General features: G+C 38.7%; 1 protein-coding gene across 12 annotated transcripts in view; it reads right to left on the reverse strand.

Moving 5' to 3' along the window:
- The window catches only part of FILIP1 (filamin A interacting protein 1), a 296,630-nt gene that overhangs the window by 98,266 nt on the left and 170,595 nt on the right, over positions 1 to 27,769 (reverse strand). For all 12 annotated transcript variants that reach the window (XM_042986689.1, XM_042986682.1, XM_042986688.1 and 9 more), the window contains one exon: positions 7,627 to 7,908. In XM_042986689.1, the coding sequence (XP_042842623.1) occupies positions 7,627 to 7,908 (282 nt within the window). The remainder of the gene's footprint in view (positions 1 to 7,626; positions 7,909 to 27,769) is intronic.

The raw sequence follows: 27,769 nt of genomic DNA on the forward strand, positions 1-27,769 counted from the left end.
AAAAAAAAAAAGAGAAAAGACATATTGACTAGTACATGAGGGAGGTATGGATGGAACAAGGACAAATACATATACTGAATCTTCCTAAAGAGCCCCAATATTTGTCTTGTAAGTACTCTCAAGGTAGGAGAAATATAAAGAAACATAAGGGAAAAAAAAAAAAAACACTGGGATGGGGATAATGTTTGAGATTCTCTGTGCATGTGTATATGTCAGGTTGGGGAAGAATGTAGAGACTGCCTGATTGGATAGGAATGGTCATGTTAGGGAATATCAAAAATGAATGGCAATAGCTAAGGGGGAGTCACTTAATAAATAGCTTCTGTAGGCCAGTTTGAGCAATGCAGACATAAATCTGAAAGAGTCTAGAGGCCTCTTGTAAATTCCTAAGCAACAGAATGACATGATCAGGGACACACTTGAGAAAATGTAGGTTGGCAGCAGCTATCTGCTGACACTCAGCCCCCAACTCTCTGTATTTATTGTGATGCAGACATGTTCTTCATCCCAAATCCTACCATCAGCCTTGGAGATTTCAACATTCATGGGGGAGATTTAGCTAATGTCCTAACTCTACTATTCCTTGTCTCATGAATTCTGATTGCTTACACTTCCACTCCCAGGCCCATACATTAGGTAACACTGCACAACACAGAAAACTTAAGTGCAAATGGCCCAACTTCAAATCTTTCCAGCCCTCTCATGCTTGGCCTCCCAATGACCTGCTCGTTCTTCCCTTTATCTCTTCCTTGCTGGGCACCGTCTCACCAACACATATTACTTTCTTCTGCCTTTGTCTTTCCACTATACCTACTCAGATGACTGCAACCCTAGATCCAGTGCTATAAAATATATCTCTCCTTTTATACTCCAGCTTCTAAACAAACCAGTGGGGGAGGCTGGGTGGTTCAGTTGGTTAAGTATCTGATTTCAGCTTAGGTCATGATCTCATGGTTCATGGGTTCGAGCCCCATGTTGGTCTTTGCACTGACGGTGTGGAGCCTGCTTTGGATTCTCTGTCTCCCTCTCTCCTTGCCCCTCCCCTGCTCATTCTCTCTCTCTCTCTCTCTCTCTCTCTCTCTCTCTCTCTCTGTCTCTCCCTCTCTCAAAAATAAACATTAAAAAAAATGCCACTGCAAACACATGGATTCTGCTGCCTAAATCCTAAACTTCACCTATCAATGCTCCTATCTGTCCACAATCACCTTCCTCTAACATTCCCCTTAGCAGTGATTCGGCATTTCTGTAATTATCCTTAAGACCGCCACTTGGCCCAGCTCTCCCCATTTTCAGCAAAACATAACTTTGTCATTTCTTTGCTGAGAAAGTTGAGGCTTTCAGGAGAGCTCCCTCAACTGCTCACCCCTCCACTACAAACATTATCTTCATCCCCATTCATTCTTTCTCCTCCCTCTGTCACAGAAGATAAAGGTAGTCCCTCTTTTTCAAGGGCAAACCCAAGATCAACACCCAAACCATACCTTTTATTCCCTCCCTCCTGCTTCCTCCAAGACTCTGCTTCATCAAAAATCCTTGTTCTTTCCTATATCATTGACCTCGCTCCTTTCTGGTCTTAATATCCTTTAATCCATTAACACATACTCTCTTTCATCATTAGAAACCCTCCACTGATCTGAGTTTCCCACTAGCTACTATCCTGTCTTTCTTCTACTTTCTTATCCAAAGTTATCCACTCATTAACATCTGTATTCACTGAGTATAGTAATCACAACAACTCCAGAAAGGAGGAAGTATATGTATTATACAGACAGTAAACTGAGACCCAAAGTCCACACTAATAAGATCAACTTGGGGTTCTACAACACTCCCCCATAAGACTTGGAATTCATACTGGTCTAGCCTCCCCTACTTTTTAATAACCTTATGTTTCACTTAAAGCCGAAAGTAGAGAAAAGCAACATAGTGATTTCAAAGCAGGAGGTCAACAATATACACTAAGGGCTTACTCTGTGTCAGATAAATAATTTACAGGCATGCCAAAAAAGGGGGGGGAAATTTCGCTTTTTTGACTATGTCCAAAAAAACCCCCACAAAATTCTGATGAACTGTTACCAAAAATAAAAACAAAAGATTTTCTAAATTCTTAGATTTTCAACAGAACATGTTATTCTATTTGTTTAACTTCCCTTCATTTCTCAAACCACTGAAAATAGATTTAAACTCACTAAAACTGCTCTGGCAAATGCTCCCTATAATCTCCAGATCCACAAACCCAAAGAACACCCTTCAGTCATATACAACTGAATTTTCTGCTGATTTGACTGACATAATCTCTCTCTTCTTCTTTAATCTTGACTCCCTTGACTTCTGCATCACTCCACTTTCCTGGGATCCTCACTCCTTCTGACTGGGTTTTTCAATGTTTATTTATTTTTGAGAGAGAGAGAAAGAGAGAGAGAGAGAGAGAGAGAGAGAGAGAGGTCATATAGGGGAAAGGCAGAGGATGCGGGTTGGACAGAGGATCCAAAGCAGGCTTCAAGTTGATAGTAGCAAGCCAGATGTAGGGTTGAACTCATGAACCACAAGATCATTACCTGAGCTGAAGTTGGATGCTCAACCGACTGAGCCACCCAGGTGCCCCATCCTTCTATTGTTTTTATTCAGATGTCTTATTTATAGTATATAAATTCAGGTGTAATTTTACCTCCACCAAACACTTCTCCACTGAAGGAAGACAATTTACTGATGAACATAACCCATACTTTCCTGCCCATTCTGTGTTTGAATTTGTTCATGTTGGTCCCTCCTCATCTCTACCTGTCCAAGCCTACCAATTCTTCATGGCCCAATTCTTCAGCAAAGCTTTCATTCATCTCCTGAGATTTTCTTTAGCTCCTTTGTACTCCTATAATTTTCATTGTAATTATCCTATAGAATGTTCATTCCTGCATATTCTTATTTATACTACCAGGTCAGGAGCTCTTTCTTCATGACTGCTATAGTACCCAGTGCCTAAAACCATGCTTGGCACATAGTAGGAGCTCATCATATTTTAGCTTCACATATTATTATTCATCATCTTTGCATTACTCAGATCTCTAGAACAGTAATATTTCTTAAATATTGTAAAATCAATTTAGAATTAATGAACTGATGCCCTAAGAATAAATGAATTCTCTTAGTAATAAAGAAGAACAGGTACAGAGCTCATCTCCCGTAGGTGGTAGAAAGGTAAAGAAAAACTAATCAACAATATTAAAGAAAATGACTAGGAACTCCAAAAGGAGAGAATAGAGAAAACTTCTAGTAATTCACAGGCATATTCTCTATTTTGTAAGTATATTTGAAATATAACACCTTCTTCTGCCAGTCACATGGGACAAAGGTATATTTTTCAAAGTGCAGATGATTCTGTCTCTTGACTCAGCCTGGCAAACACCAAAGCCAAATGGAATGGTGGTGCATTATCTAGTTGTGTTATCTAGATTTCTCCGAGCCTCCTTTTGCATAGGTAAAAGAGAACTAACTGTAAGAACAAAGGGAAAAATGATGAAAACTTTTCAGAGGTTGCTTTTCTAAAATGTATTCAAGTGGGTACATCAAGGAAATTTACTATATAAAATAGCTAAATGTTTTTTGCATTAAGAAAAGATTTAATTAGTATCCTATTTTTGAATCATTTTACAAGAATAACCTTCTGCCAAAGTTTTCTGTGTTATGGCTTTTTGATGTGAGTAGCATTTCCTTTGAACTTTTGTCGTTTTTAGTACAGCCAATTCAACTGGCTTCTTTAAAGTGCTGTTTTTGGACAAATACAAGGGGAAATTAATCATAGTGCCCAAGTGATAGCCTGGGTATACTATTTCATTATTTTCAGTTTAGTCTGGAAAATATGCAACCAGTTTTTCACCCAGAGAGTAAAAATGTTCCAATTTATTAGAAAGTACTTGTTATTGGACGTAGTCAGTGAGAGAAGAATAATAATGGAAACCATTCCCAGCTACTTCTATGCAGGCAATATTGGCCAGCTATTGTGCTGAAATGACAGGCTTGCATCTGCTAAGGTGTGGCTTGAAGAGCCTGGAAGATGTACCTCTCCAAAACATGGGTCATGGCATCACCAGTTCTAGATAAGACTCCTTAAAATGCCAAAATCCCTGAAAAGGGCAACTCCATCTCTAATACACATCAAGAGTGCACTGCAAGAGTTCACTGGATACCTGGATTGGCAAAGAAAACAGCAAATTTGCAAATTTTTCAAAGAGCCAATGTTAACAATAAAGGTCATGCTGTTTTAATGTTGGCTAAACAAATTCCCATAGACCACACAACAGATTCCAAAGACGGCAGACCACTGGTACCAGAAAACACACATAATTGTTTATAATGTCCAAAACCCTGGATATCAAGATGGAGAGAATACAAGAGATGAATACAAGAGTGAATTGCCATCTCCTCCTTGTCCCCAAGTCACTTCCAAGGTATTTCTCCTAAAGGCAGACTTGATCTTGGTCTATCTCCCTAATATTACAAGCCCCTTTTTTCTGTGTGTCACTCTACTTCTTTTGAGAAATAGTTCCAGTCTCTCCAAGGCTAAGCTGCTGCACAGCCCTCCTACTGAATATGAAGCCTCCCAAAGTTGTGTAGGGCCCAGACCGTGGCCATGTGGCACCCTTGCCCTTTGCCATTTTTCTCAAGATCCAGATCAACCAAACTTCAAGGCTCAGATCATACTCTACCACCTGGATGTGAAAGAAACCGTCCTCAATTTCTCTTACCTAAAAAAATGGTTTGGGCACTGGAGTTCACACTGGAAGACTACTTGAAAGAAATTCTCAAGATGAAGAATAAATATAAAGGTCTTGTATCTTACCCTTGAACATCCCCAAGTGTAAATAATATAATGAGAGGAAGATTGAACTGAGAGACAAGGAATTTCAAAATAAGCAAATGTTAACTAAATTGCTATGCAACTTTGAGAAAGTCACATAATTTGTCAGAGTATCAGTTTCACATTTTTAATATAAATGAGGTTAATAAAACTCCTCAAAGATGCCTATTGGCCCCAATATCTTATATAATCTTGGAACAGTAGCTCCAGCCGTTCCATAAAGGGAGAGTAATGGGTGGCCTTTTGAAGGTCTGGAAGACAACTCACTAAATGTTCAAGCTGAATGGCATAGAGGCCTGAGCTGAAGGTAACTTACCTCTCAAGGTATATCCCTGCCTCTATTCACAGCGCCAGAACTTTACATAGATTTTTTTCTTATCTCTAGTCTGGCAAACCTGGCACACAGCTGCCACATTTGCACCAGCCCGCTCATATTTGCTAATGCCAACTGCCTTCCACTCTTAGCTACAGCACACATGCCCTCTCACATGACAATGCTAATAAAGGACAGGTTTCTGCTACAAGAACATAGATCTACAGCTCTAAATACAGGAACACTCTCATGTTAAACAAACCTAATATTTCAAAATCTGCATTTACAATATTTCAAAATATGCACTTACATATATATGTGTGTGCATAGAAATATATAGGGGGATTGGGGCGCCTGGGTGGCTCAGTTGGTTAAGCGGCCGACTTCGGCTCAGGTCATGATCTCGCGGTCTGTGGGTTTGAGCCCCCTGTCAGGCTCTATGCTGACAGCTCAGAGCCTGGAGCCTGTTTTGGATTCTGTGTCTCCCTCTCTCTGACCCTCCCCTGTTCATGCTCTGTCTTTCCCTGTCTCAAAAATAAATAAAACGTTAAAAAATTAAAAAAAAAAAGAAAAAAAAAGAAATATATAGGGGGATAGATTATTTGCTTTGCAAATGAATTCACCATGAAATTTCTTAAAATACCAGGTCCTTCATTTCTCTTTTCTTTCATTGCCTCCTCCACATATATCTTACACTTTTTACTTATTTCTTGCTGTTCAGGAATATATCTATTATGTAAGGTAAAGTATCCAGTATTTATAAAGTTAAATGGAGAGCAAAATGCATTTCTTTGGCACCTTCTGGCTAATTTCCTTAATGTTCTGGGTATGTGGGCTTATATTTTGCATGCTTAGGCTCTGAAACCATATCTGGCAACACCATGAGTATAAAAGCCACAGGAATCTTAAATACCTTCCAGAGTCCACTATAATATAACAGCCTTCTATAGAAATTAGAATCTGGAAGAGCCACAGGCTTCAAACAAGTCACCATGCTTGGCGGGAAGGGAGCTGATGACATTGCATTGTGAAAATTTCCAAGACAACTATCATACCTTTCACTCAGGTCAATATCTGTCGATTGAGGGCAGCTTAAAAAGTTAGACTAATATATTCTGTCTCCTTACACAATAAATGTTAATAGACAAAACAATCATCTTTCTGGGAGTGGTGAAGCTATTTCTAATAATGGTGGTATTCTGGAAAATCTCATCTTTCCCAGTGAAATGTAAATGTGATTTTTCTCAGCCCAGAAATGAGAAGTTCAATTGTGTTTGTTTCTTTGTTTAAAATTTGAGTTTTGTATGTTTTCTATTTCTCTTTTCCCCAGGGGTTTCCTTATCTGTGTGCACATACAGATGAGAACAGGAACAGATTAGGCTAGCCCACCCTAGTTTAGGGTAAGTTGCAAGTAATATCCCTGATGCAAATAGCACCAAACAAAGGTTTCATCTCATGCAATTGTTAGCATTCCCCTCAAGGCTCATACAGGCTAAGAGTCTAAAAAAAAAAAAAAAAAAAAGGAAAACAGCAACTTCACTCTTAAGTCATTTTCTCCTCCAAAAAAAAAAAAAGAGATTTTTTCCCCCATTTTCAGAAACACAACTGTCCAGAGCTCAGAAACTCAAAAGAATCCCAACTCTCTCTTGGATCCCTAAAAGCATACATTTAAGGGGGACCTGGTTTATGGCAGCTACAGAAGCGTGGTGAGGATGGCAGTGGAAAGAGCACTGGACCAGAATCAGGAGGACTAAGATGAGATCTGGACAAAGCATTAACCCTTCTGGGCCTCAACTTCCTCCTCATAAAATGTAGATAATAATACCCACATTTTTGTTGAAATCAAATGAGATAAAAGACTTTAAAGTGCTTTGTGAAAATATTACATGTTCACAATACCACGCTCTGCTCATTTGTGTGCATCTCAACTCCTGTGACGGTGTAGCAAATTAAACCTGAAAGTTACGAAAAAATGAGAAAAGAGTAAGGCTGGTTTAAACAAAGCTTTTTCTTTCACTCTCTTTCTCCTTCTCTCTTTGCTTGTATCTCTTTATCTCCCTTTTAATCTGCCTTTTAGAAAAAAGTAAAAGTAATCATTGATCTAAACTCCGCCCTCTAATAATCATGACTTTTCTATAGTTTTCAACCACAGTCAATGGTTAAATTAGATAACCTCACTGGTTACTAAGGACAGGATCCTGTGTTCATCATATTATGAAGAAATTGTCTGCTGCTAGAGAAGCTGGAAGTTGGAATCGACATCTATTCATTGATTCATTCATTCATTCATTCCACAAATATTTATTTGGTACAACTTTGTGGCAGGGATTTTGAAATTAATAAAAAAAACATAGCCCCTTTCCCTATGAAGTTCACAGTCCAGTGAGGGAGATGGATTCATAGTCTCTCACTTTTATAGCTTAGGAAGTAGAGACACATAGTTGAGAAAATTTGACTCTACCTGCAACTCTCCTTCCATTATACTGAGTAGCTGTATAAGGTCTTCTTTGGATAACTCCAAGGATTTCTTATTCTTTCTCTCGCTTTCTCCAGATGGTTTTAGGTGTCGTTTGACAGTTCCTGAGGCCATGACATCATCCTCCTTTCTGTTTGATTTATTCTTCTTTTTTGCATCTTCTGAGAAACTTTTATCATCAGCATTGCTGATGATAGAGGACTTGGGGCAGGAAAGATGCCCATTGGATGAACTTTCACCACCCTGGTTTCGGGATCTCATTCCCACCTACAGCACATGAAAAAAGAGAAGATGTTTTTACTACCAGTGAAATTATTTTTGTCTAACTACTTAGAAAATTTTAGCAGCTTCATAACATCACTAATAAATAAAAACCAAAAGATCAGTCCCAGTTAGCTTCCTTATAGCTTTAATGAATATCATTAAAATCATCAGGAAAAGGCTTTGATAGTCTTCAGAAAAAAGTGAAAATGTGATTCTAACCTGACAAACATCTCAAGCCAAGCAGTTAAGGTCAACATCAAGAGTGCTAAGTCATATTGATAGTATATATCTTTGATATGATGGATAAAAATTGTAATTTACCATTGTGGTCTTCCTCCCCAGAAACATTACCCAAGTCAATGAGAAAAACATCAGGCAGACCCCAATTGAAAGACATTCTACAAAACTGCTGAGCAGTAATCTTTAAAATGATCAAGGTCATCAAAAACACAGCAAGTCTGGCATACCTGGCTGTCTCAGTTGGTAGAGCATGCAACTCTTGATAGGGTCGTGAGTCGAGCCCCACATAGGGTATGGAGCCTACTTTAAAAAAATACACACACACAGAGAAAATCTGAAAAACTGTCACAGCCAACAGAAACCTAAGGACACATGACAGCTAAATGCAATATGGCACCCTAGGTGGGACTCTGGAACAGAAAAAAGACATTATCAAGAAAAACTGAGGAAAATGAATAAAGCGTGGGCTTTAGTCAATAATAACGTATCATGGGGCGCCTGGGTGGCTCGGTCGGTTAAGCATCCAACTTCGGCTCAGGTCATGATCTCACGGTCTGTGAGTTCGAGCCCCGCGTCGGGCTCTGTTCTGACGCTCAGAGCCTGGAGCCTGTTTCAGATTCTGTGTCTCCCTCTCTCTCTGCCCCTCCCCTGTTCATGCTCTGTCTCTCTCTGTCTCAAAAATAAATAAACGTTAACAAAAAATTTAAAAAAAATAATAATAACGTAAAAAAAATAATAATGTATCAATATTGGTTCATAAATTATAATAAATGTACCATACTAGTGTAAGATGTTAACTACAGAGAAAACTGGGTATGGGATATATTGGAACCCTCAGTATTATGTTTGCAATAGTTCTCTGAATCAAAAGGTGTTATAAAATAAAACATGAATTTTTAAAAAAGTGATTCTATGGCTAAAATTAACAGCACAGGCAACAACAGATGTTATTATACCATATGTTAACTAACTTGGATTTATATATTAAAAATATATAAGTAAATAGATAATAGATAGATAGATAGATAGATAGATAGATAGATAGATAGATAAATTGTGGTTTGGGGGGAAAATAAAATAAAATAAAAAGTGATTCTAAATTAAGTCTATCAGAAAATTCAAACATCAAACCCTGCCAGGAACCAGCTGGATGTCACAATGTACAGAAAAATCCACATGGGGTGGAGGGGGCTTAAAAAGGAGAGAGGAAAAGGGAAATTCAAAGGGAAGAGGGTGGTGTTGTTTTTAGTGATATGGAATTTTGTTTTTCCATAACCTCTTTTTCAAAATCAGGGGTTTGTTTTGTTTTGTTCTTTTTTGTGCCATTTATAGTAATAAGAATAAGAGCACAAAGAATTGGAGAAAACAGATCAATTTCAAAATAAAAAAATAAATATTTTTAGGTAAAGTAAAGAAAAAAGATAAAGCAGCAGGTAACTACTCCCGTGGGTAGCACATTTGGGTCTTTCCATTATGAATGCTTTCCCGATTCTCTGTCAGTCTCTGAGCAAAAGAACTTGACCGACAGGTATGTTACAAACAAACAAAATGAACTCAAAGCCTAGGACTCAAAGTGCAGGAAAGAGAGCTCTAATATCCAGGGGGCTGTACTACAAAATTTGCCTAAACCCTCAAATATAGTAGCTTAGCACATGCACTTATTTAAAACTCATAGTATAAATAGTCCTTCCCTTAAACAGCTAAGCAGCAGGATTTTCATTACTCATTCCAGATAAAATAGAGACCTGTTTTCTGAAAGTTAATTTCCTTTATGAACCCAACCATACTTAAGAAACCAAGGAAAGCTTTTCAAAACACTAGTTTATAATAGAAAAATAAATATAGTGTGATGTTTCCTTTCAGATAGTGCATATTCAATTCTCCCAACAAATCTTGAAATCTACATTCATGCTCCTTTTTTGAACTGAACTCTTATAACCAAATGGACCCTGGTGTGTGTGTGTGTGTGTGTGTGTGTGTGTGTGTGCGCGCGTGTGTGTGTGAACTTTCTAAAGCACCCTGAATTTGAACAATATAAACTGAAGAGGGGCGCCTGGGTGGCTCAGTCAGTTGGGCGGCCGACTTCGGCTCAGGTCATGATCTCGCGGTCCTTGAGTTCAGCCCCACGTCGGGCTCTGTGCTGACAGCTCGGAGCCTGGAGCCTGGAGCCTGGAGCCTGTTTCGGATTCTGTGTCTCCCTCTCTCTGACCCTCCCCCGTTCATGCTCTGTCTCTCTGTGTCTCAAAAATAAATAAACTTTAAAAAAAATTTAAAAAAAAAATAAACTGAAGAAATGGTTCTTAACACTGGCACCCTACTTTCTGATTCACTCAGTGATTGGTTCTTGAAATTTTAGAGCATCTTTTGTGTTTCCTGGTGAAGAAAGAATAGATGTATCTTTGTAATGGAAGCCAGAGCACTTCGGTGCAGACCTACTAGCTTCATCACAGTTTGTGGGCAGAGAGGACTGACTTAATCTCCCAGCCAAAAAAAAAAAAAAAAAAGAGAGAGAGAGAGAGATAATGAATAGAAAGTTTTGAAGGGGAACAAAATACGCTTCTTTGACATATTAATTATTTAAGAAATGTTAGACACAGGTGAAGCTCTGAAAACTGAGAAGTTACCCTTTTGTAAGAAACATTAAACTTATAAGGGAAATCTCCATTTGTAAGGGTGTCTCCCTCTCTGTACCAAGAAGAGAAGAATGACTAAATTCCTAGAAAATCTTCTCAGTAGAGAAAGTAAGGATTTAAATCTGCACACTTTACCCTTATTCACGGTGCTTTTCCTGGTAACCTCCCAGGAGGTAACCTCTCACCCCCAAATCTTCTTTTATCTTTAGCTGATGACATATTAAGGTGATGGCTTGAGACGTTCTCTCCCATGTATAGAAAAGGTATACATGTTACTAAACTTCTGTTTGTTTTTTTTCCTATTAATTTGTCTTTTTGTTATAGGAGTATATCAGCCAAGAACCTAAAAGCGTAGAGGGAAAATTGCCCAACAATTGCAAATTTAAGTTTTTACCTGCTATACAACATAACTAAGACACATGGGCTTCTCAAACTAAATTGTGACTCCCTACAACTCTATACCACATGTGAATTCCTTTTATCTGAAATAATTTTCTCTATAAAATCTTAAGGCTCTTTGGGATGGTGCATCCGATATTGATTTGACAATGTCAATTTAGATGATGCATTAATAAAAAATTCCAGACAATAGCTCCCAAAGCACAGGAAGTAAGGTGGTGATGTTTTAAATATTATCATACATGGCCTTAATCATACACAGCATTTATATTTGACTGTAGCATGTGTTGGTGTCTTATTTCCCTGGACTTTTTATATCTTTTGTAGGATGAACAGCATTTGGGTATTCCCAAATTAGGACAAATGCCTAATTATCTATGTTATATGCATTTACTCAACCATATTTACAAATACACAGAAAGTGACCTTTACTTATTAAAACTATCTTAATATTTAGTATTTTCTAAAAAATTTCAGTCTGACACATTTTGAAATAAATTATATTGTAGTATTAATAGATTTTACAGAATTAATGGAATTATATTCATTAATTTTGATATAGAAATAATCAGTTACAGAACTTACTACTTTTACACAAAAACCACATATTTTAGAATTATCTAATTATTTTATATCACTAATCAGCTCAAAATCTTGAGTTACCTATTCTCTTCTGTATTATTTCACTTTGATTAAAAATAAAAATCTCACGTGCTAGACCACGATGTTAATTCTGTATTAGCAAATATTTTTCCTCTGTGATACTGAAATTTCACTTTAATTGCTTTTCCTTTGATATGTGCACATGGATTTTAGCCATTTCTTAGTGATCCAAATAGGGTCTACTGTTTTTATCTCCACAATAAAGTCAGTAGTCAGCACCTATCCTATCTCAAGAATGTAAAAGCACTCAGAGATAAAAAACTAGAAATGTTTTAGGAAGGAAGTAGACACCATATACGAAAGAGAAAAACATCATCTATCAATAGTATAACCAAGTCTGCCATCAGTAATGTTCACTTTGTTTATTTTACTTATTTTTAAATTTTTTTATACATTTATTTATTTTTGAGAGACATAGTGAGACAGAGCACAAGCAGGGGAGGGACAGAGAGAGAAGGATACACAGAATTCAAAGCAGGCTCCAGGCTCTGAGCTGTCAGCACAGAGCCCGATGCAGAGCTTGAACCCACGAACCGTGAGATCATGACCTCAGCTGAAGTCAGACACTTAACCGACTTAGCCACCCAGGCACCCCACTTATTTATTTTTAAAGTTTACTTATTTTTTTTAGTAATCTCTACACCTAATGTGGGGCTTGAACTCATGACCCCAAGATCAAGAGTTTCATGCTCTTCCAATTGAGCCAGCCAGGCACCCCAATAATGTCCACTTTAAACTACTTTATTTTGTAGGTAGAAAATGTCAAGACAATAATGACTTCCATGTATCACATTTAGTGACAGTCATGCTCTTCCTTATTCTAACAGCTCTCACATATGTTTAAGTGCTACACAGTGTGCTAAGCATTTTATATATGGCATTTCATTTAGATTAACATTCACATAAACCCTGGGGAGGTAGGTGTTATTATCCTGTTTTATAGATATGCCACTGAGGTTGAAAGAGATTAAATATCTTTTTTCTGGATCACTCAACTACTCTTAGTGAATAGAAGAGCTGGGATTTGAACCCAGGTCTTATTCTATATACCTACTCACTATATGGCTTTCCTCCAAGTTCTTAAACACATGCAAATTTGTAGGCGTCAGGGAATGCCCTGTAAATCAGATGATCCAGAAAAATTTTCAAATGCTTATTAAGGTAATGCTTTTCACTTCACATTATAGAGTTGGAGAAATCCATTCATCTTCCACAGACACTCATGCAAAACTCACACCAGCAATTGAAATTAGTTTGCTAAGCAAAAACACTTTTGCTAAAATCATAAACTGCTGCAGAACTTGTGAAATGATGAATCATTTTTAAACCTTCCCAAGAAGCAACCTGGCTAAATATTAAGGATACAGGTTATGAAAACAGGATGTGAAGTCTGAACAGGGATCATTTGTGTTAAAAGCCCCGGAGCCGAACAATAGTAAACATTTAATCATAATTGGCCAAATCCTGCCCATTGTGTTTACAGAAATATCAGGTAGGTAACAGAAAAGGCATCTGGCACGCTGTAGGCTCTCAATAGTTGGTTGAATGGCTGCCAGTTTGGGACATATAGACAACAAAATTTCTGAAAGAAGCCAAAAATACTTTTGCTTTACCCCAGTACACATCCTTTGAAGAAAGTTCTCCTTAAGTAAAAGGTATAAACTGAAACTTCACATCAGATTTGTAACCATCCCGCCCTTTTGTATGAATCAGTGTTATCTGGGGCACAAATTCCTCTTTTAGTAAGTAAATTACCTTAACACAGTTCAAGAAATACACTTACTTTTCCTTTCATAGTAATTAGTCAGCAATACTTTGCATGGAATTTGCTGACTAGAGTGTGAAAAGAAATACCAAATATTTCATACCTTCCTCTTTTATCTACGGCCATCCCTCTTCTTCGTCCCCCGCCCCCCATTATATTGGGAAATCACCAGAGCATACTGTCAGATGAATAATATCCTAGGAATCAGAAAATGTTTATAAAGACTTTAAGCCATTTATGCTGAAGTAACAAGTATTTCTAGAGCATTTGAACAAGGAAAAAACAAAAAAAGTCTACAGCAATGAAATACCCATTCTAGTGCCTACCTTCATTAGCTTCTGCAAGTCTTGACCCTGAATTTTCCTCTTCCCTTTTCTCACTCTTGCTCTTGCCTCCTTTCAGATTTGTCTTTTCACGTTACGATTCAACCCTGGCTGCAATACTCCCCATCCCTACCACCAAGAGAATTTTTTTTCTGTATAAATTAGGTTTTGGCATATTTCCTATGCTTCTCATGTATCCAGCCTCTGTCTGTTTCTATTTTATCTATATACTTTTCCAAGAACTTACCTAGTGCATAGGGTGAGATGTCACAATAATTTTATTCATACAATTTCTATTTTTAAATTATTTTATAGAATTATAAGGAAAAATTATAGTACATAGTAAAAAGGAAAGCACACAATTACAGAAAAGCCTACTTTTTACAGTGTGGCCTGGCAAAAGGCCTGCTGTAAGTGGGGCCTCCAGAACATTAGCATGGAACTGTCCTGGTTCTTTCTGTTGGACATAAATGACAATATCCCAAACGCCCAAAACTAAAGGCAAAAGAAAACATCTGTTCTAGTTTTACGTGAATTTTAAAATGTAAAAGACCCATCAAATCAACTAGTTTATTCTCTACCAATGCCAGAGTACTCCCTCTGCATATCTTATTTACTTGGCTAAGTCTAATTATAACTAGCTCAACTCATGAAATGTTTAAACATTTCTCATGAGATGATCATTCATTCTAGTGACACAAGCTGTTCACAAGTGTTCCTAAGTTTACTCTTAAATTTCCTTTATGATTTTCTTTCATTTTCTTCATCCTATTTAGAAAGAAGCCATGTTAAATGATTTTTCACTGCCCATTATCTATACTCATAAAATCTTCAAAATAACCAAGGTTTTTTGTTTAAGTAAGGTATTTTCATTCTACTAAGACAGATATATCCAGACCAACTGAAAATTCTTCTACATAATGCCACAAAATGTTAGAATTCAAGAAAGGGGATTCTCTTGGAGTCATTGCAGTGATGTTGTAGTCAAAAGTTCAAGGAAAATATTATAACTGTAGCAAAATATTATTCTACCCTAGCCTAAAACCATGGTGAAATATTTTATAGATTTCTGTTTAATATCCTTCAAGGAAGATAAAAGCAAACCTGAAAAAAGTTTCCAGAAAAAAAATAATAAAATAATAGATCAGGGAACTGCCATGAAATAAATATTTCATAATTGGATACTTGAGTCTAAATGAATGTACAATGTGAGGGTTTTAAAACTTTGAATGCAAAATAGGATGACCTGCCTTGCCAACTGTCAGTATACCTCTTTATACTTACTTCTATTATCCTAACAAGTTTGGGGTTTGCTGTTGTTGTTCTTTTCACTTCCTTCACAGAAATAAGGGTACTGTCAAGGCGCTTGGGTGACTCAGTCGGTTAAGCCTCCAACTTGGGTTCAGGCCATGACCTCATGGCTTGCGGGTTCGAGCCCCACATCAGGCTCTGTGCTGACAGCTAAGAGTCTGGAGGCTGCTTCGGCTCCCCCCTCTCTGTGTCTCCCCTCTCTCTCTGCCCCTCCCATGTTCGTGTGTCTATCTCTCTCTCTCTGTCTCTCTCTCTCTCTGTCTCTGCCTCTCTCTCTCTCTCTCAGAAATAAACATTAAAAAAATAAAAGAAAAAAAGAAATAAGGGTACTGTCAATTGTATAAAATAGAAAAGCATTTAACTATCTAGAAATATACTATTTTATAAAGAAACGATGACATAATGACATCACATTTTTCTGGCATTTTCAACATTAATGACTCATTCTTGAACCTCAAATACATTTTAAGTATTTTTATATTTATAATACTTATTATTGTAATTCTCATGTCACTGTTCTACTAGACATAGTATATAATACATAGTCATTGATTACCAAGAAAGAATAAGGCCTAAAATGTAAGTGATTAAGACAACGCTTTGGTTTTCTGGTTAATTTTCCTTATATTCTTTCTACTCGAGCCCTACAGTTTTTTCAGACATTTTAACAGTACCTATGGCCTCTAAAAAGTGTTACTATTTAGTTTAATTAAAATTGCTAGGGGCGCCTGGGTGGCTCAGTTGGTTAAGCGGCCGACTTCGGCTCAGGTCATGATCTCACGGTCCGTGAGTTCGAGCCCCGCGTCGGGCTCTGTGCTGACAGCTCAGAGCCTGGAGCCTGTTTCAGATTCTGTGTCTCCCTCTCTTTGACCCTCCCCCGTTCATGGTTTGTCTCTCTCTGTCTCAAAAATAAATAAACGTTAAAAAAAAAAATTGCTAAACATTGGTTTTATCATGTGACAAAGAGAACATCTCTGGAAAATTACCAGACTCCTGCTTAGCTGGAACCAGAATTCCTTCCTGCATTTCATCACTCCTGGAACGGTCCAGCCCCAGAATAGTATAAGAATCAGTCATTTCCCTTCCACTAACAAAAGATCTATCTGTAGACAGAAAGACAAATACCTTAGACTATATCTCAGCAGTCTATAGTTGATGAATTGTTCTTAGATATTACGTCTATTCACAGAAATAATAACTGACATTTACTAAAGAGCTTATTATGGTCTCAGCATTGGGTTAACTACCTGACATATATAGCATCTTTTCATGAAATTCTGATAACAATCCATAAAGCAGGTACTATAATCATTCCCCCTATAAAGATAAGGAAAATGAGGCTTAGAGAGATTTAGACATTTGCCCAAAATAACATGGCCAAGTACCTGGGAAAGCCTGAGCTAGAATGCAAGCCTGCTTGGATTCTCCTTATGCAGGGGGAAATCTGAACAGAAGCTTTTCCCATCATACCGGGACTACTGCAATACAAATGAATCCATAGCCACACTGTTATGGAACTGAAAGTTCAGTCTCAGGGTATTAACATCCACTAAATAGTCCCAAACAACAATAATTAATTCGGAATCCTACTGTTCCAGCGGATATTTTTCTCTAAGTTCTACTGGTGTCATACCTTATTCTTAAGACGACATTCTCTTCCCCCACTGCTCCCCTTATGCTGCCTCTACTTCTCAGTGTTTGAGGTTTTCAACAAAGCTGAAGAGGAACTTTGCCCTTGCACCGTTGACTTCTAATTTTTGAATTGAAAAAGTAACTAAGACTCCAGGAGCATGACAATTGTTTTACGACTGGATATGAATCAAAAAGATTTGTTTAATTAGGCAAATTTTAAAAAATTCTAGTTTGCTCAGTAGTTGATTGCTTTAGTAAGCCAACTAACTGGACAAGTTTTCTCTTAGAAAAAAATGCCTTTCTGCAGCAACTATTCGTAAATAATTTTATTGCATTTGCAAGAAATGTGAGGCAAATCACAACTGCTGGTCAATGTCAACAAGATGGGTTAACTTCCACGAGGAGAAACACATGCAGTGGTCTGGACATCACTGCTTCGTGCTACCAAGGGAGAAGACGAAATACTGCATGGATCGCCCCATCTGTGTGCCTATGATGACTTCATGTGTTCTAATTGCCTGCCCATATGTCAATTGTATTCAGGTGTCCTTTAAATGCCTTTTCTTTTCAGTCTGTAGATCATTTCTTAACATAAAAGAGCAAATTAAAATCTGTTGTAATGTAGTGAGTCATGGGTTGTGTCTGTTTTGAACTCTTCCTGACTTCTGTCTTTTCTAATTACCCCTGAACATCCCTCATCTTGGGCTAGATCAGAGTATAGGGAGCCTAAATTGAAAACAGAGCACAGCTACTTTATACACCAAGCAAGAAAAAAGTAGAAGATATTTCTGTTGAATCACATTCTATGAATGCAACAGAAGCCACGTAATTGTCAGAGATATTTATCTGATGTTTACAGCTTCTTATCAGTCTGATACTGTGTGAGGAGGCTATGAATTTTACATCAATCATCCAATCTTCATAAAGCTTGGTTGCCATGTGAATACAAAGGCTGGTAAAAAGAGTAAATAGAACTTTGTGATTAGCTAATTATGATGCATCAGGAATCTAACCCATAGAAAATGTCATGCTACCATAATACACAAGTTTCAGACACTGTGTGGGCAGGAAGTATGTAAGAAAATGTCACCGGGGCGCCTGGGTGGCTCAGTCGGTTAAGCGTCTGACTTCGCTCAGGTCACGATCTCGCGGTCTGAGAGTTCGAGCCCCGCGTCGGGCTCTGGGCTGATGGCTCAGAGCCTGGAGCCTGCTTCCAATTCTGTGTCTCCCTCTCTCTCTGCCCCTCCCCCGTTCATGCTCTGTCTCTCTCTGTCTCAAAAATAAATAAACGTTAAAAAAAATAAATAAATAAAAAATAAAAAAAAAAAGAAAAGAAAATGAGTCACCACCTTTTGGAATAATGGCCCCAAACCACTTCTTTTTCTCCACCTTCCAGCCGTGCTACCTCAGCATACCCCAACCCCACAGAGGACCTTAAGGGGTCCCACAACATCATACAGCAACATCCTTAGCACGTGTTTTCCTAACATGCTGAGTCCTCCTGGAGATGTCTGTCATTAGCCCTAAGGAATCAATAAAGCCATGTCTCCAGTGCTAACCCCACATTCACTTATTCCATAACCCTGGATAAGCTACTTCACTTCTCCAACTGGTAGCTTTCCTATCTGTAAAATGAGGATAATAATGTTTGTTCTACCCACTACGTATATGTGAAATCATAATGCCTATTCTACTCTGAATGTATGTGAGAATATTTACTAGCGGTAGTAATGCAGGAAGTATTCATCTGAGGCAGATTAACTACTGAGATCATCCAACACCTCTCAACACCCCCATATAGCTACCACCAGAGACAGACACTTTACTTTCAGCTGTGGTTGTCTAGCACAGGAGTCAGCCACTTTTACTGTAAAGAAGTAAATATTAAATATTTGGGATTTTGCAGGCCTTTTGGTTTCTGTTGCATTTACTCAATTCTGCTGTAGCCACAGACAATACATCAACAGATGGGCGTGGCCACCTTTGACCCCTAGCCTCTAGTTTGCCAACCCCGATTAGACTTGGTGACAATTATAATTAGTAGGTGCATTTAAACTGGGAGAAATGGAGCTGGATTCTGCTACTCCCCACTCCCTCCCCCAGTTTACAGTCATTAGAAAAATGGCTGAAAATAAGAAGAAAAAAAATGAGGGAAAAGATAATACAGTAGACATGCCATCTGCCTGTCTATCTATCCTCTTCTTCTCCTCCAGATAATTTGAAGATCATAAATATAAAAAGTTCCTTCACAATGTTTGAGGAATCTAAGGTGGGAGAACATGATATACTACAATTTGAGAGTAGGATTCCCACTGGCATCAGTCATGCCTTGGGATATGCAGACAGATGATAGAGATTGAGCAGCATGTGTGCATACAAAGGGGGTAATAGAGACTGATACCCACTAAGTATAAGATATACAAGTGGCTGAGTGCCCAGCAAGGGTAGAAGGTATCTTGGAGAGATGCTCCTAGAAGAGTTACCAAGGCAGAGGGCTTCAAAGCACACCACCCAAAGAGAGGATGCGACAAAAGGCATAGCTACATTTCAGGGAATCTGTAACACCTATGAGAATTATGGTAGGATTCTAAGACAGCAGGACAGACAGGAGGACACTTACCCAGAAAGAGCTGTGGCCACTACTTTTACCTGAAGCCAGGCTGGGAGATGACAAGAGAACATAGGTAAGATGGCTTTATAAAGCATGTGATCCATGCAATTGCACAGAGCCCTGCACTCAGTTTAATGCTCTGCTGTTGTTGTCTTGAAATCCTTCATCATTTTTGAACTAGAGGCCACACATCTCCACTATGCACTGGGCCCTCTAAATTTCGTAGCCAGGGGCGCCTGGGTGGCTCAGTCGGTTAAGCGTCTGACTTCAGCTCAGGTCACGATCTCGCAGTTTGTGAGTTCGAGCCCCGCGTCGGGTTCTGGGCTGATGGCTCAGAGCCTGGAGCCTGCTTCCGATTCTGTGTCTCCCTCTCTCTCTGCCCCTCCCCCGTTCATGCTCTGTCTCTCTCTGTCTCAAAAATAAATAAACGTTAAAAAAAAATTAAAAAAAAAATAAATTACGTGGCCAGTCCTGACTGCAGCAGGGCAGTCAATGTGAGCCAGATATTGGAGTTTCTCCCACCCTGTTACTGCCACCAACCTAGTCATGTTAGCAAACTTCTTACTGTGAAGTTAGTAAGTCTGCCTCCCACAGATGAAGCACAGTGTTTGTGTGATACCCCAAAATGTGGAGGAAGGGAGCTTGAGAGGAGGGAAAGGAAAGACTGAAATAGAATTCTGATTTTTTTCTAGGACTGAGCTATATATATCGACTTTAATTTAAAAGGAAAGAGAAAGAAAGAAAGAAAGAAAGAAAGAAAGAAAGAAAGAAAGAAAAGAAAAGAAAAGAAAAGAAAAAAGAAAAGAAAAGAAAAATATCACCAGATAAAATTGAATTTACCAGGAAATGTCCAGGGTAAGTTCTCCACCTGAGGCGGGTATTGGAGGTAAGGAGTATAAAGGGAAGTAACTAAAGAGTAAATTTGAATTCAGTCACAAAGAAATAAAGTATTAGAGGGACAGCTGGGTGGCTCAGTCGATTAAGCACCCGACTTTAGCTCAGGTCAAGATCTCTCAGTCTGTGAATTCCAGCCCCGTGTCAGGCTCTGTGCTGACACCTCAGAGCCTAGAGCCTGCTTTGGATTCTGTGTCTCCCTCTCTCTCTGCCACTCCCCCGTGCTCACTGGCACTGTCTCTCTCTCTCTCTCAAAAAATGAATAAATATTTTTAAAAACTTTTAAACAAATAAAGTATTAGAATTATGTCCTTCGGCTTTCTGGGGTGTCTTAACTGGGAAATATAACACTGGATACAGTTTATGAACCATAAGTGCTACAGGACCTTCAGGCAATATATATAAATAAGTTTCCCTTTAAATCACCACTGCTCCTGCTTTAGCTTTGAGAAAGAAAAGCAAGTAAGATTCATATGTGGGGCCTGGAGGTTATCAGAGCTCAGGGACTTTCCAGCGATGAAATTATTGCACATCTCTGAAAGGAGGCTGATGAGAAGCGTTTGAAAAGAGGGAAAGACACAGAGGTGTTCTGCCCCAAAGCTATCCATTGCCTTTCTCCACCCTTCCTAACCTCTCTTTCAGGCACTTTTCCTGCCTTCCCATCTGTGTTCCTCACCTGTGCCTTTCACTGAAATTATAAAAATAAGATCCCAGTGATCTCATTCTGCTGCACAAGGGGCCTTCCCAGCCCAGACTTGCCTGAAGTGTATCCCAAGCCCAAACATAACCTCTCACCCATCTACTGAACTCTCACTCTTCCAGAATTTCAAGATGGAGTTAAGAAATCAACCTCTCTAAATTTAAGTCACATAGTAGTGTCACTACACTAACTCTGTATTCCTCAGTCTTTATGAACCATAGTGAGTCTTCGAAATTAAAACAGAAGTAGCCATTTTTAAGAGGCTAAAAGTAGAGCAAAGACAATATTTCTTTAAATCATACCACTAGATAAGCCATGGCAGAGGGAGTCCAAGAAGAAATCTGGGGACATATTTTTCCTCCTCTCCCCCTCTGAACATGCTTAATTTTCAAATCCATTTTCCTCCATTACTAAGGACCAACGTCCTTTTTTGTGTCTTAATCCAGTAGCCTTTTTTGGAGAGCCAAGCTGAACCCAGAGTTCACATAGCAGACATATCTTGGCTCCTAAAACCTGGGGTTGAGGCGAAGGAAGCCCGAAGACCAAGGTTATACAGGCTGCCAGGGCTCTAGGAGCATACCGCAGGGAAGAGAGGCTCCCTCTGAAAGGAAGCCTCTTTGGTTCTCAAACTTCAAAGTACATCAGAATCACCCCGGGGGCTCTTTAACACACAGATTGTTGGTTCCCACCCCCAGAGTTTCTGAATCTATGGGTCTGGGGTGGGTCCTGAGAATTTGCATTTCTAACAAATTCCCAGGCGGTGATAATGCTGTTGCTCCAAGACTACACATTAAGAACCAACATTCAAGGACAGGGTTGGACTAAGATAGGTCCAGAAAATTGCAGAGGCCTCAAAATATCTACCTATTTCAACTAGAAGATCTCTGCTCTTCCCATAATTAAACTAGAAATATTTGACTTGACTAGAAAAATATATATTGTTTGTAACCATTTACATTACTAATTACATGCCTAATTATCATTCATCCTCCAACAGGGTCTCTGTTTGAGGATTCAGATTTGTAGGTTATAAAATGATGTCCTAGGGGTGCCTGGGTGGTTCAGTTGGTTAAGCATCCAACTCTTCTTCTTTTTTTTTTTTTTAATGTTTATTTATTGTTGAGAGGGAGAGAGACAGAGCATGAGCAGAGGAGGGGCAGAGAGAGAGGGAGACAAAGAATCCAAAACAGGCTCCAGGCTCTGAGCTATCAGCACAGAGCCTGATGTGGTGCTCGAACCCATGAACTGCAAGATCATGACCTGAGCCAAAGTAGGATGCTTTTTGACTGAGACACCCAGAAGCCCCAAGCAATCTGACTCTTGATTTTGGCTCAGGTCATGATCTCACAGTTTATGGGTTTGAGCCCCGCATCAGGTTCTGTGCTGACAGAGTGGAGCCTGCTTGGGATTCTCTGTCTCCCTCACTCTCTGCCCCTCCCCCACTTGTGCAGGAGCATGCACACGTGGACTCTCTCTCTCTAAGTAAGTAAATAAATAAATAAATAAATAAATAAATAAATAAATTTTTTAATGATATTCTATAGGCCAAAATCTCTTTGCAGATATGGGGTGGGGAGAGCAATTAATTAGATTTTTTTTTACTATATATATTTATTTATTGCAAATCTTCATTTTTTTAAAAGCTTTTATTTAAATTCCAGTTAGCGAACATACAGTGTAATATTAGTTTCAGGTGTACAATTTAATGATTCAACACTTACATACAACACCCAGTGCTCATCGCAAGTGCACTTAATAATTCATCACTTATTTAACCCATACCCCTACCCACCTCCCTCTGGTAACCATCAGTTTGTTCTCTATAGTTAAGAATCTATTTGCCTCTCTCTCTCTTTTTTCCTTCTGCTCATTTGTTTTGTTTCTTAAATTCCACATATGAGTGAAATCATTTGGTATTTGTCTTTCTCTGACTGACTTACTGTGCTTAGCATTATACTCTCTAGCTCCATACATGTCATCGACATGCACCCCAATGTTTACAGCAGATTTATCAACAATAGCCAAATTATGGAAACAGCTCAAATGTCCATTGACTGATGAATGGATAAAGAAGATGTAGTATATAAATTCAATGTAATATCACTCAGCCATAAAAAAGAATCAGACTTTTTTTGCAGAAGATTTCACAAAATAATCTAGATATGCAGGTTTTATTGAAAAAATCAGAATATCTGGCACAAGGGACCCCATCTTTCCACATAGTTACATTTCATTGGAGTTGAATCATGGCTGACCCATGTGGCTAGAGGACTTAACTTGCTAGCTCACTACCAGTCCTTACTACTCTCTGTTACCTCTTGAACATTGAGACAAAAGAGTTAATTGCCATATATTTACCACTACAATTGCACTATGGCTTTCTTCTAGTAGAGAAACTCTTCTCTGTATCTAAGGATAAAAACAAAAGCAACATCAAGAGGAAAAAAAAGAGAGTATTTAGTAATGACTACTCCTATGGGTTTAATATATAAACACTTGGCCAGTTTCACTTGTTTATTATCTGCCTGTCTTTTGAAACCATTTGAGTTTGGGTCCAGTCTGGACTAGCCTAGATGGCAGGCAGAAATGAATGAGGGAGGTAGTAGAGACAAGAAGCAGACTCTGTGTGCAGGATGGTTAAAGAACCCTCCTGCAAAGAAATTATCTAAAAGGAAGAAGGTGTGGTCTATCACAAGCTTGATCCAAAGACAATTGTCCCTTTGCAATGGGAGAGGGAATATTATGCATAGCAGGGAATGTGCTCCTAGGGATGCCTCTACAGACATGCAGGCAAAAGATAAGGCTGACAGGGGCCTACAATGAAAGTATAAATGGAAAAGAGAGGCTCTGTAAGGAACTGAGGCCTTGCTTTGAGAAGTGGCCATGCAGGAAGCATGGAGAGGATTTGGAGAACTTGCGCATGGTCACTATTGGAACCAGCAAAAGTAGCACTGGCACCAATAGGTCTTCAAGCCAGCCCAGGGACAGGACAACATTTGGAGGGCCAATAGACACCCTCTGGGGATCACCTCTGAAATTATCCTGAGGTGAAGTGAAGGTTCTATACTAATTTAGGTAGGAACTGAGACAAGGAAATATCACACTGATCTCTTCCTGTTAAATCCTTGGATTTCTCAACTTGGGAACTGTGGGTTATATTTCATGCCACAAACTTTTTGTGAACCACTATACCAAGTAACAAGCACCCAGGAACTATGCCAGATGTAAGGATACACACACAAAAAAACCTGTTCCTTCCCTCAAGAATGTCATAGTCCAAGATATTGGTCCCTACATTTTTTTGACAGTTCAATCTATTATCTAAGACTGTAATCACTTATCCCAAACATTTGTCTGTTTATTTATGAAGTGTGTTATGCTAATCTCTTAATGCATTAGGCGTATTATAATTATATCCAAAAATAGAAAAAAACTAAATGCTGATAAACATTATAAATAAATATAATGGAAGCTCATATCTTAATGACTTCTCATGTGAAAAAATGCTCTACAAAATAGACATTTAGATGGATTTTTAAAATAAAAGACATCTTGAGAAATGCTTTAGTAGCAGTCTTGGATCTAAAAAATAACTAGACCTGATCCTGAAAAAGGTCATTAAAAAAATTGGAAGCGTGCAAAGACAAATGGCTGTAGATTAGGACTGAGGGGCAAGCTTTGAGGACGCAGCTTTTCTCAGATTGCAGTACTCCCCTGGGGTCTGGGGGATGAGTGAGCTCTTTCCAGGCTAAAGAAAGAGTATAAACAAAAGTGCATAGCTGTTCAGTGGCCTGATGTGGACTTAGAATAAGTTCAAAATGGAGGACAAGTGCAGCAAAATACTAATTATGTGTGTAACAAAACACAACGGATTAACTCGGGCAAGTTGCTTGTTATAATAAGACTGTACTCTGTGTTTGCATGTTCAGCCTTCAGTTTGTCCCTCATATGGTAGTGTTGTTCTTCCACATCAGAAAAAAAAGTGAACCTTGGTGGTCGCTATGGTAACTAAATAGTGGGAGCAAGGGCAGAGGAAGGTCAAGGAACATTCTATAGTTACACATCAAGAAAGTACAAAACACAGGTTATTTTTAATTTTGGCTATGTTCCTATAATTTTAATGTCTGAAAATTAAGATGTACATAAATAGTAAAGTCTGTTTCTCATGCAGCCATGAGAAAAAATACTTTCTCAGTAATTCAATACTACCTCCCTATTTTGTTGACGTTTCATTTCCATCAGCTGTCATTCAAGCCAACGAAAATGCCCAAAGTGAGCATTTTCCAAATTTGTAACCAGGGAGGGCATCCTTTACTCTTCTTCCCCTTGTTTTCTGTGCTTCTCTGTTCTTAGTATACCAGCATGACTCACCATCCACAGAACACAAACTGAGAATTGCTTTTCTAGGAGTGGTGATGTGTTTGCTTTCTGTCATCCGTATTCTCTCATCTAACGACACTTGTGGCCAAAGACAAAGTTTTGCCAGGCAGCTGACGAACCAGAGCAGGGAGGTGGCATAACTCTTGAACAGAGAATTTTCCTCCAGCCCAGCCACAGCCAGCTGCTCTAGGCAGAGAAGCAGCCTGCGTTATTGGACACGTGGGCCAAAGGAGCTAACGAGCCTGATCACCCCTTTGTCCTCTCCATACCTCTGGTCTAGCAAAATGTACCCAGTGACCAGTGGGAGCATAAGAAGAAATATAAAACGGAGGAAAAAAAAAAGAAAACCTCAGAAGATAAGAGCACTACTCTCTAAAAACCTCTCACAACTATGTAAAAGATATTGACATATAGAAATTCTGTGAAAATACTTTCTCTTCCAAGGATTATAAATAGCTGGGTTTTGCTTGAGCCAAAGTCCTAGACAGCAACACAGACAGAGGGTTTCTCTTTCTCTATAGATTTCACTTAGATTATAAACCAATCACACCCTACATTTGGTAGGCTGCTTAGATTTTACTAAAAGAGTCTCACTGGGGGCGCCTGGGTAGCTCTGGCGGTTAATCATCCGATTCTTCGTGTGGGTCCAGGTCATGATCTCGCAGTTTATGAGTTCAAGACTTGCATCGGGCTCTGCGCCTGCAGCTCAGGGCCTGCTTGATATTCTCTCTCTCCTTCTCGCTCTCTGCCCCTCCCCCACTCGTGCTTTCTCTCTCTCTCTCTCTCAAAATAAGTAAATGAAATTTTAAAAAAAGAAGAAGAAAATAATAAATAAGAGTCCCACTGTTTTCGTCAGATCACCTTGTCACGTATATTTATAAATACAATACCCTCACATGCATGTGTCATTGAAAAGGAAATTTTATAATAAACCTTTCTTTGTTACTTTAAAGTTTATTATTCAAAACTAAATTTAAAGACAAAATTCATATGACTGTCATTAGTGAAGTTATTTTCAGGATCCACTGTATTATCTTCATTCAATATATGTTTATTAGGTGATTTCAAAGTGCAAAGCACTGGGTAAAGAAAATAATTGTAGGTGATTTGTGTCATTATGGGACTCATAGTAAAATTGTTCTGGTTGAATAGATAAGTCACCGTGGGAGCTGGAGGAATTAATAAGATCTTTTGCATGTGCTAACTGACTGGCTGAATGAGTTAATTTCCAGGTCAATTTTTTTTAATGTATTATAAAAAAAAATGAATCAATATTCCTATCTCAAAGCCAGTTCCACAAAAATGTTACTAAGCACCTTCCCTATACAAGATGGCATAGGTTTCATCCACAATGACTCAAAGAGAGTGAATATTTAATGTGATCTTTCAAAAAAATTTTAAAGTACTCTGTATTCTAGCAGTTTATTTTTCAAAGCACAAAATTGTATCATATGTCCAGAGGCCTCTATAACTTTGTTCAGTTTTCTTCAGAGAAGGATGTAAAGTCATTGGGGATTTCTTTGCTTTTTTTTTTTTATCTTGAAATATGAATGAATGGATAAGTGATTGTTAGGGGCTTAACCAACAACTAAATCATGTCTGCCTGAATTCAGACTCCACATTTTTATGCCTCTGCCATTTCACAGATTGAGAACTTGAAATCATGCCCCCTGGAATACAGTTATCTGGAAGTAAAATTATGGTCTCTCAAAATCTGCTCATACCTGTGACTGGGGGACCTGTAGATTCTCCTCAAAGACCCTCACTCTTCTAGAAATAGAAGTCCCAGAGACAAAAGGGTGAATAACTGTGTTCCTTGATGCTGTCCTGATAGCTACCAAGAGACTCAGATATTTCCTTCTCTCTTGTTCTTGCTGCCAGTGGCCTCTCCTGCCATAATTGAAGCTGCTGACATGTTATCAAGGCAACAAAGAAGAGATCTCAGGAAGTCCAGAAGCCTCCAGGGTTTACCCCAATACTCAGATACTAGTCAAACTCCCCACACACTAAAGGCAATGATGGGGCCAAAATCTCTGATGCTTTTTTTTGTTTTAAGTTTATTTATTTATTTTGAGAGAGACAGAGACAGCGTGAGTGGGGGAGGGGCAGAGAGAGAGAGGGAGAGGGAGAATCCCAAGCAGCCTCCATGCTGCCAGTGCAGAGCTTGAACTCACAAGACCATGAGATGATGACCTGAGCCAAAGCCAAGAGTCAGACGCTTAACTGACTGCACCACCCAGGTGTTCCCCTCTGGTGCCTTTTAAAAGTCCTTGGGATCACAGAAACCACAGACTCACAGAAGTCACTGCTGCA

Source organism: Panthera tigris, chromosome B2 (genome assembly GCF_018350195.1).
Source record: "Panthera tigris isolate Pti1 chromosome B2, P.tigris_Pti1_mat1.1, whole genome shotgun sequence".
NCBI lineage: Eukaryota > Metazoa > Chordata > Mammalia > Carnivora > Felidae > Panthera > Panthera tigris.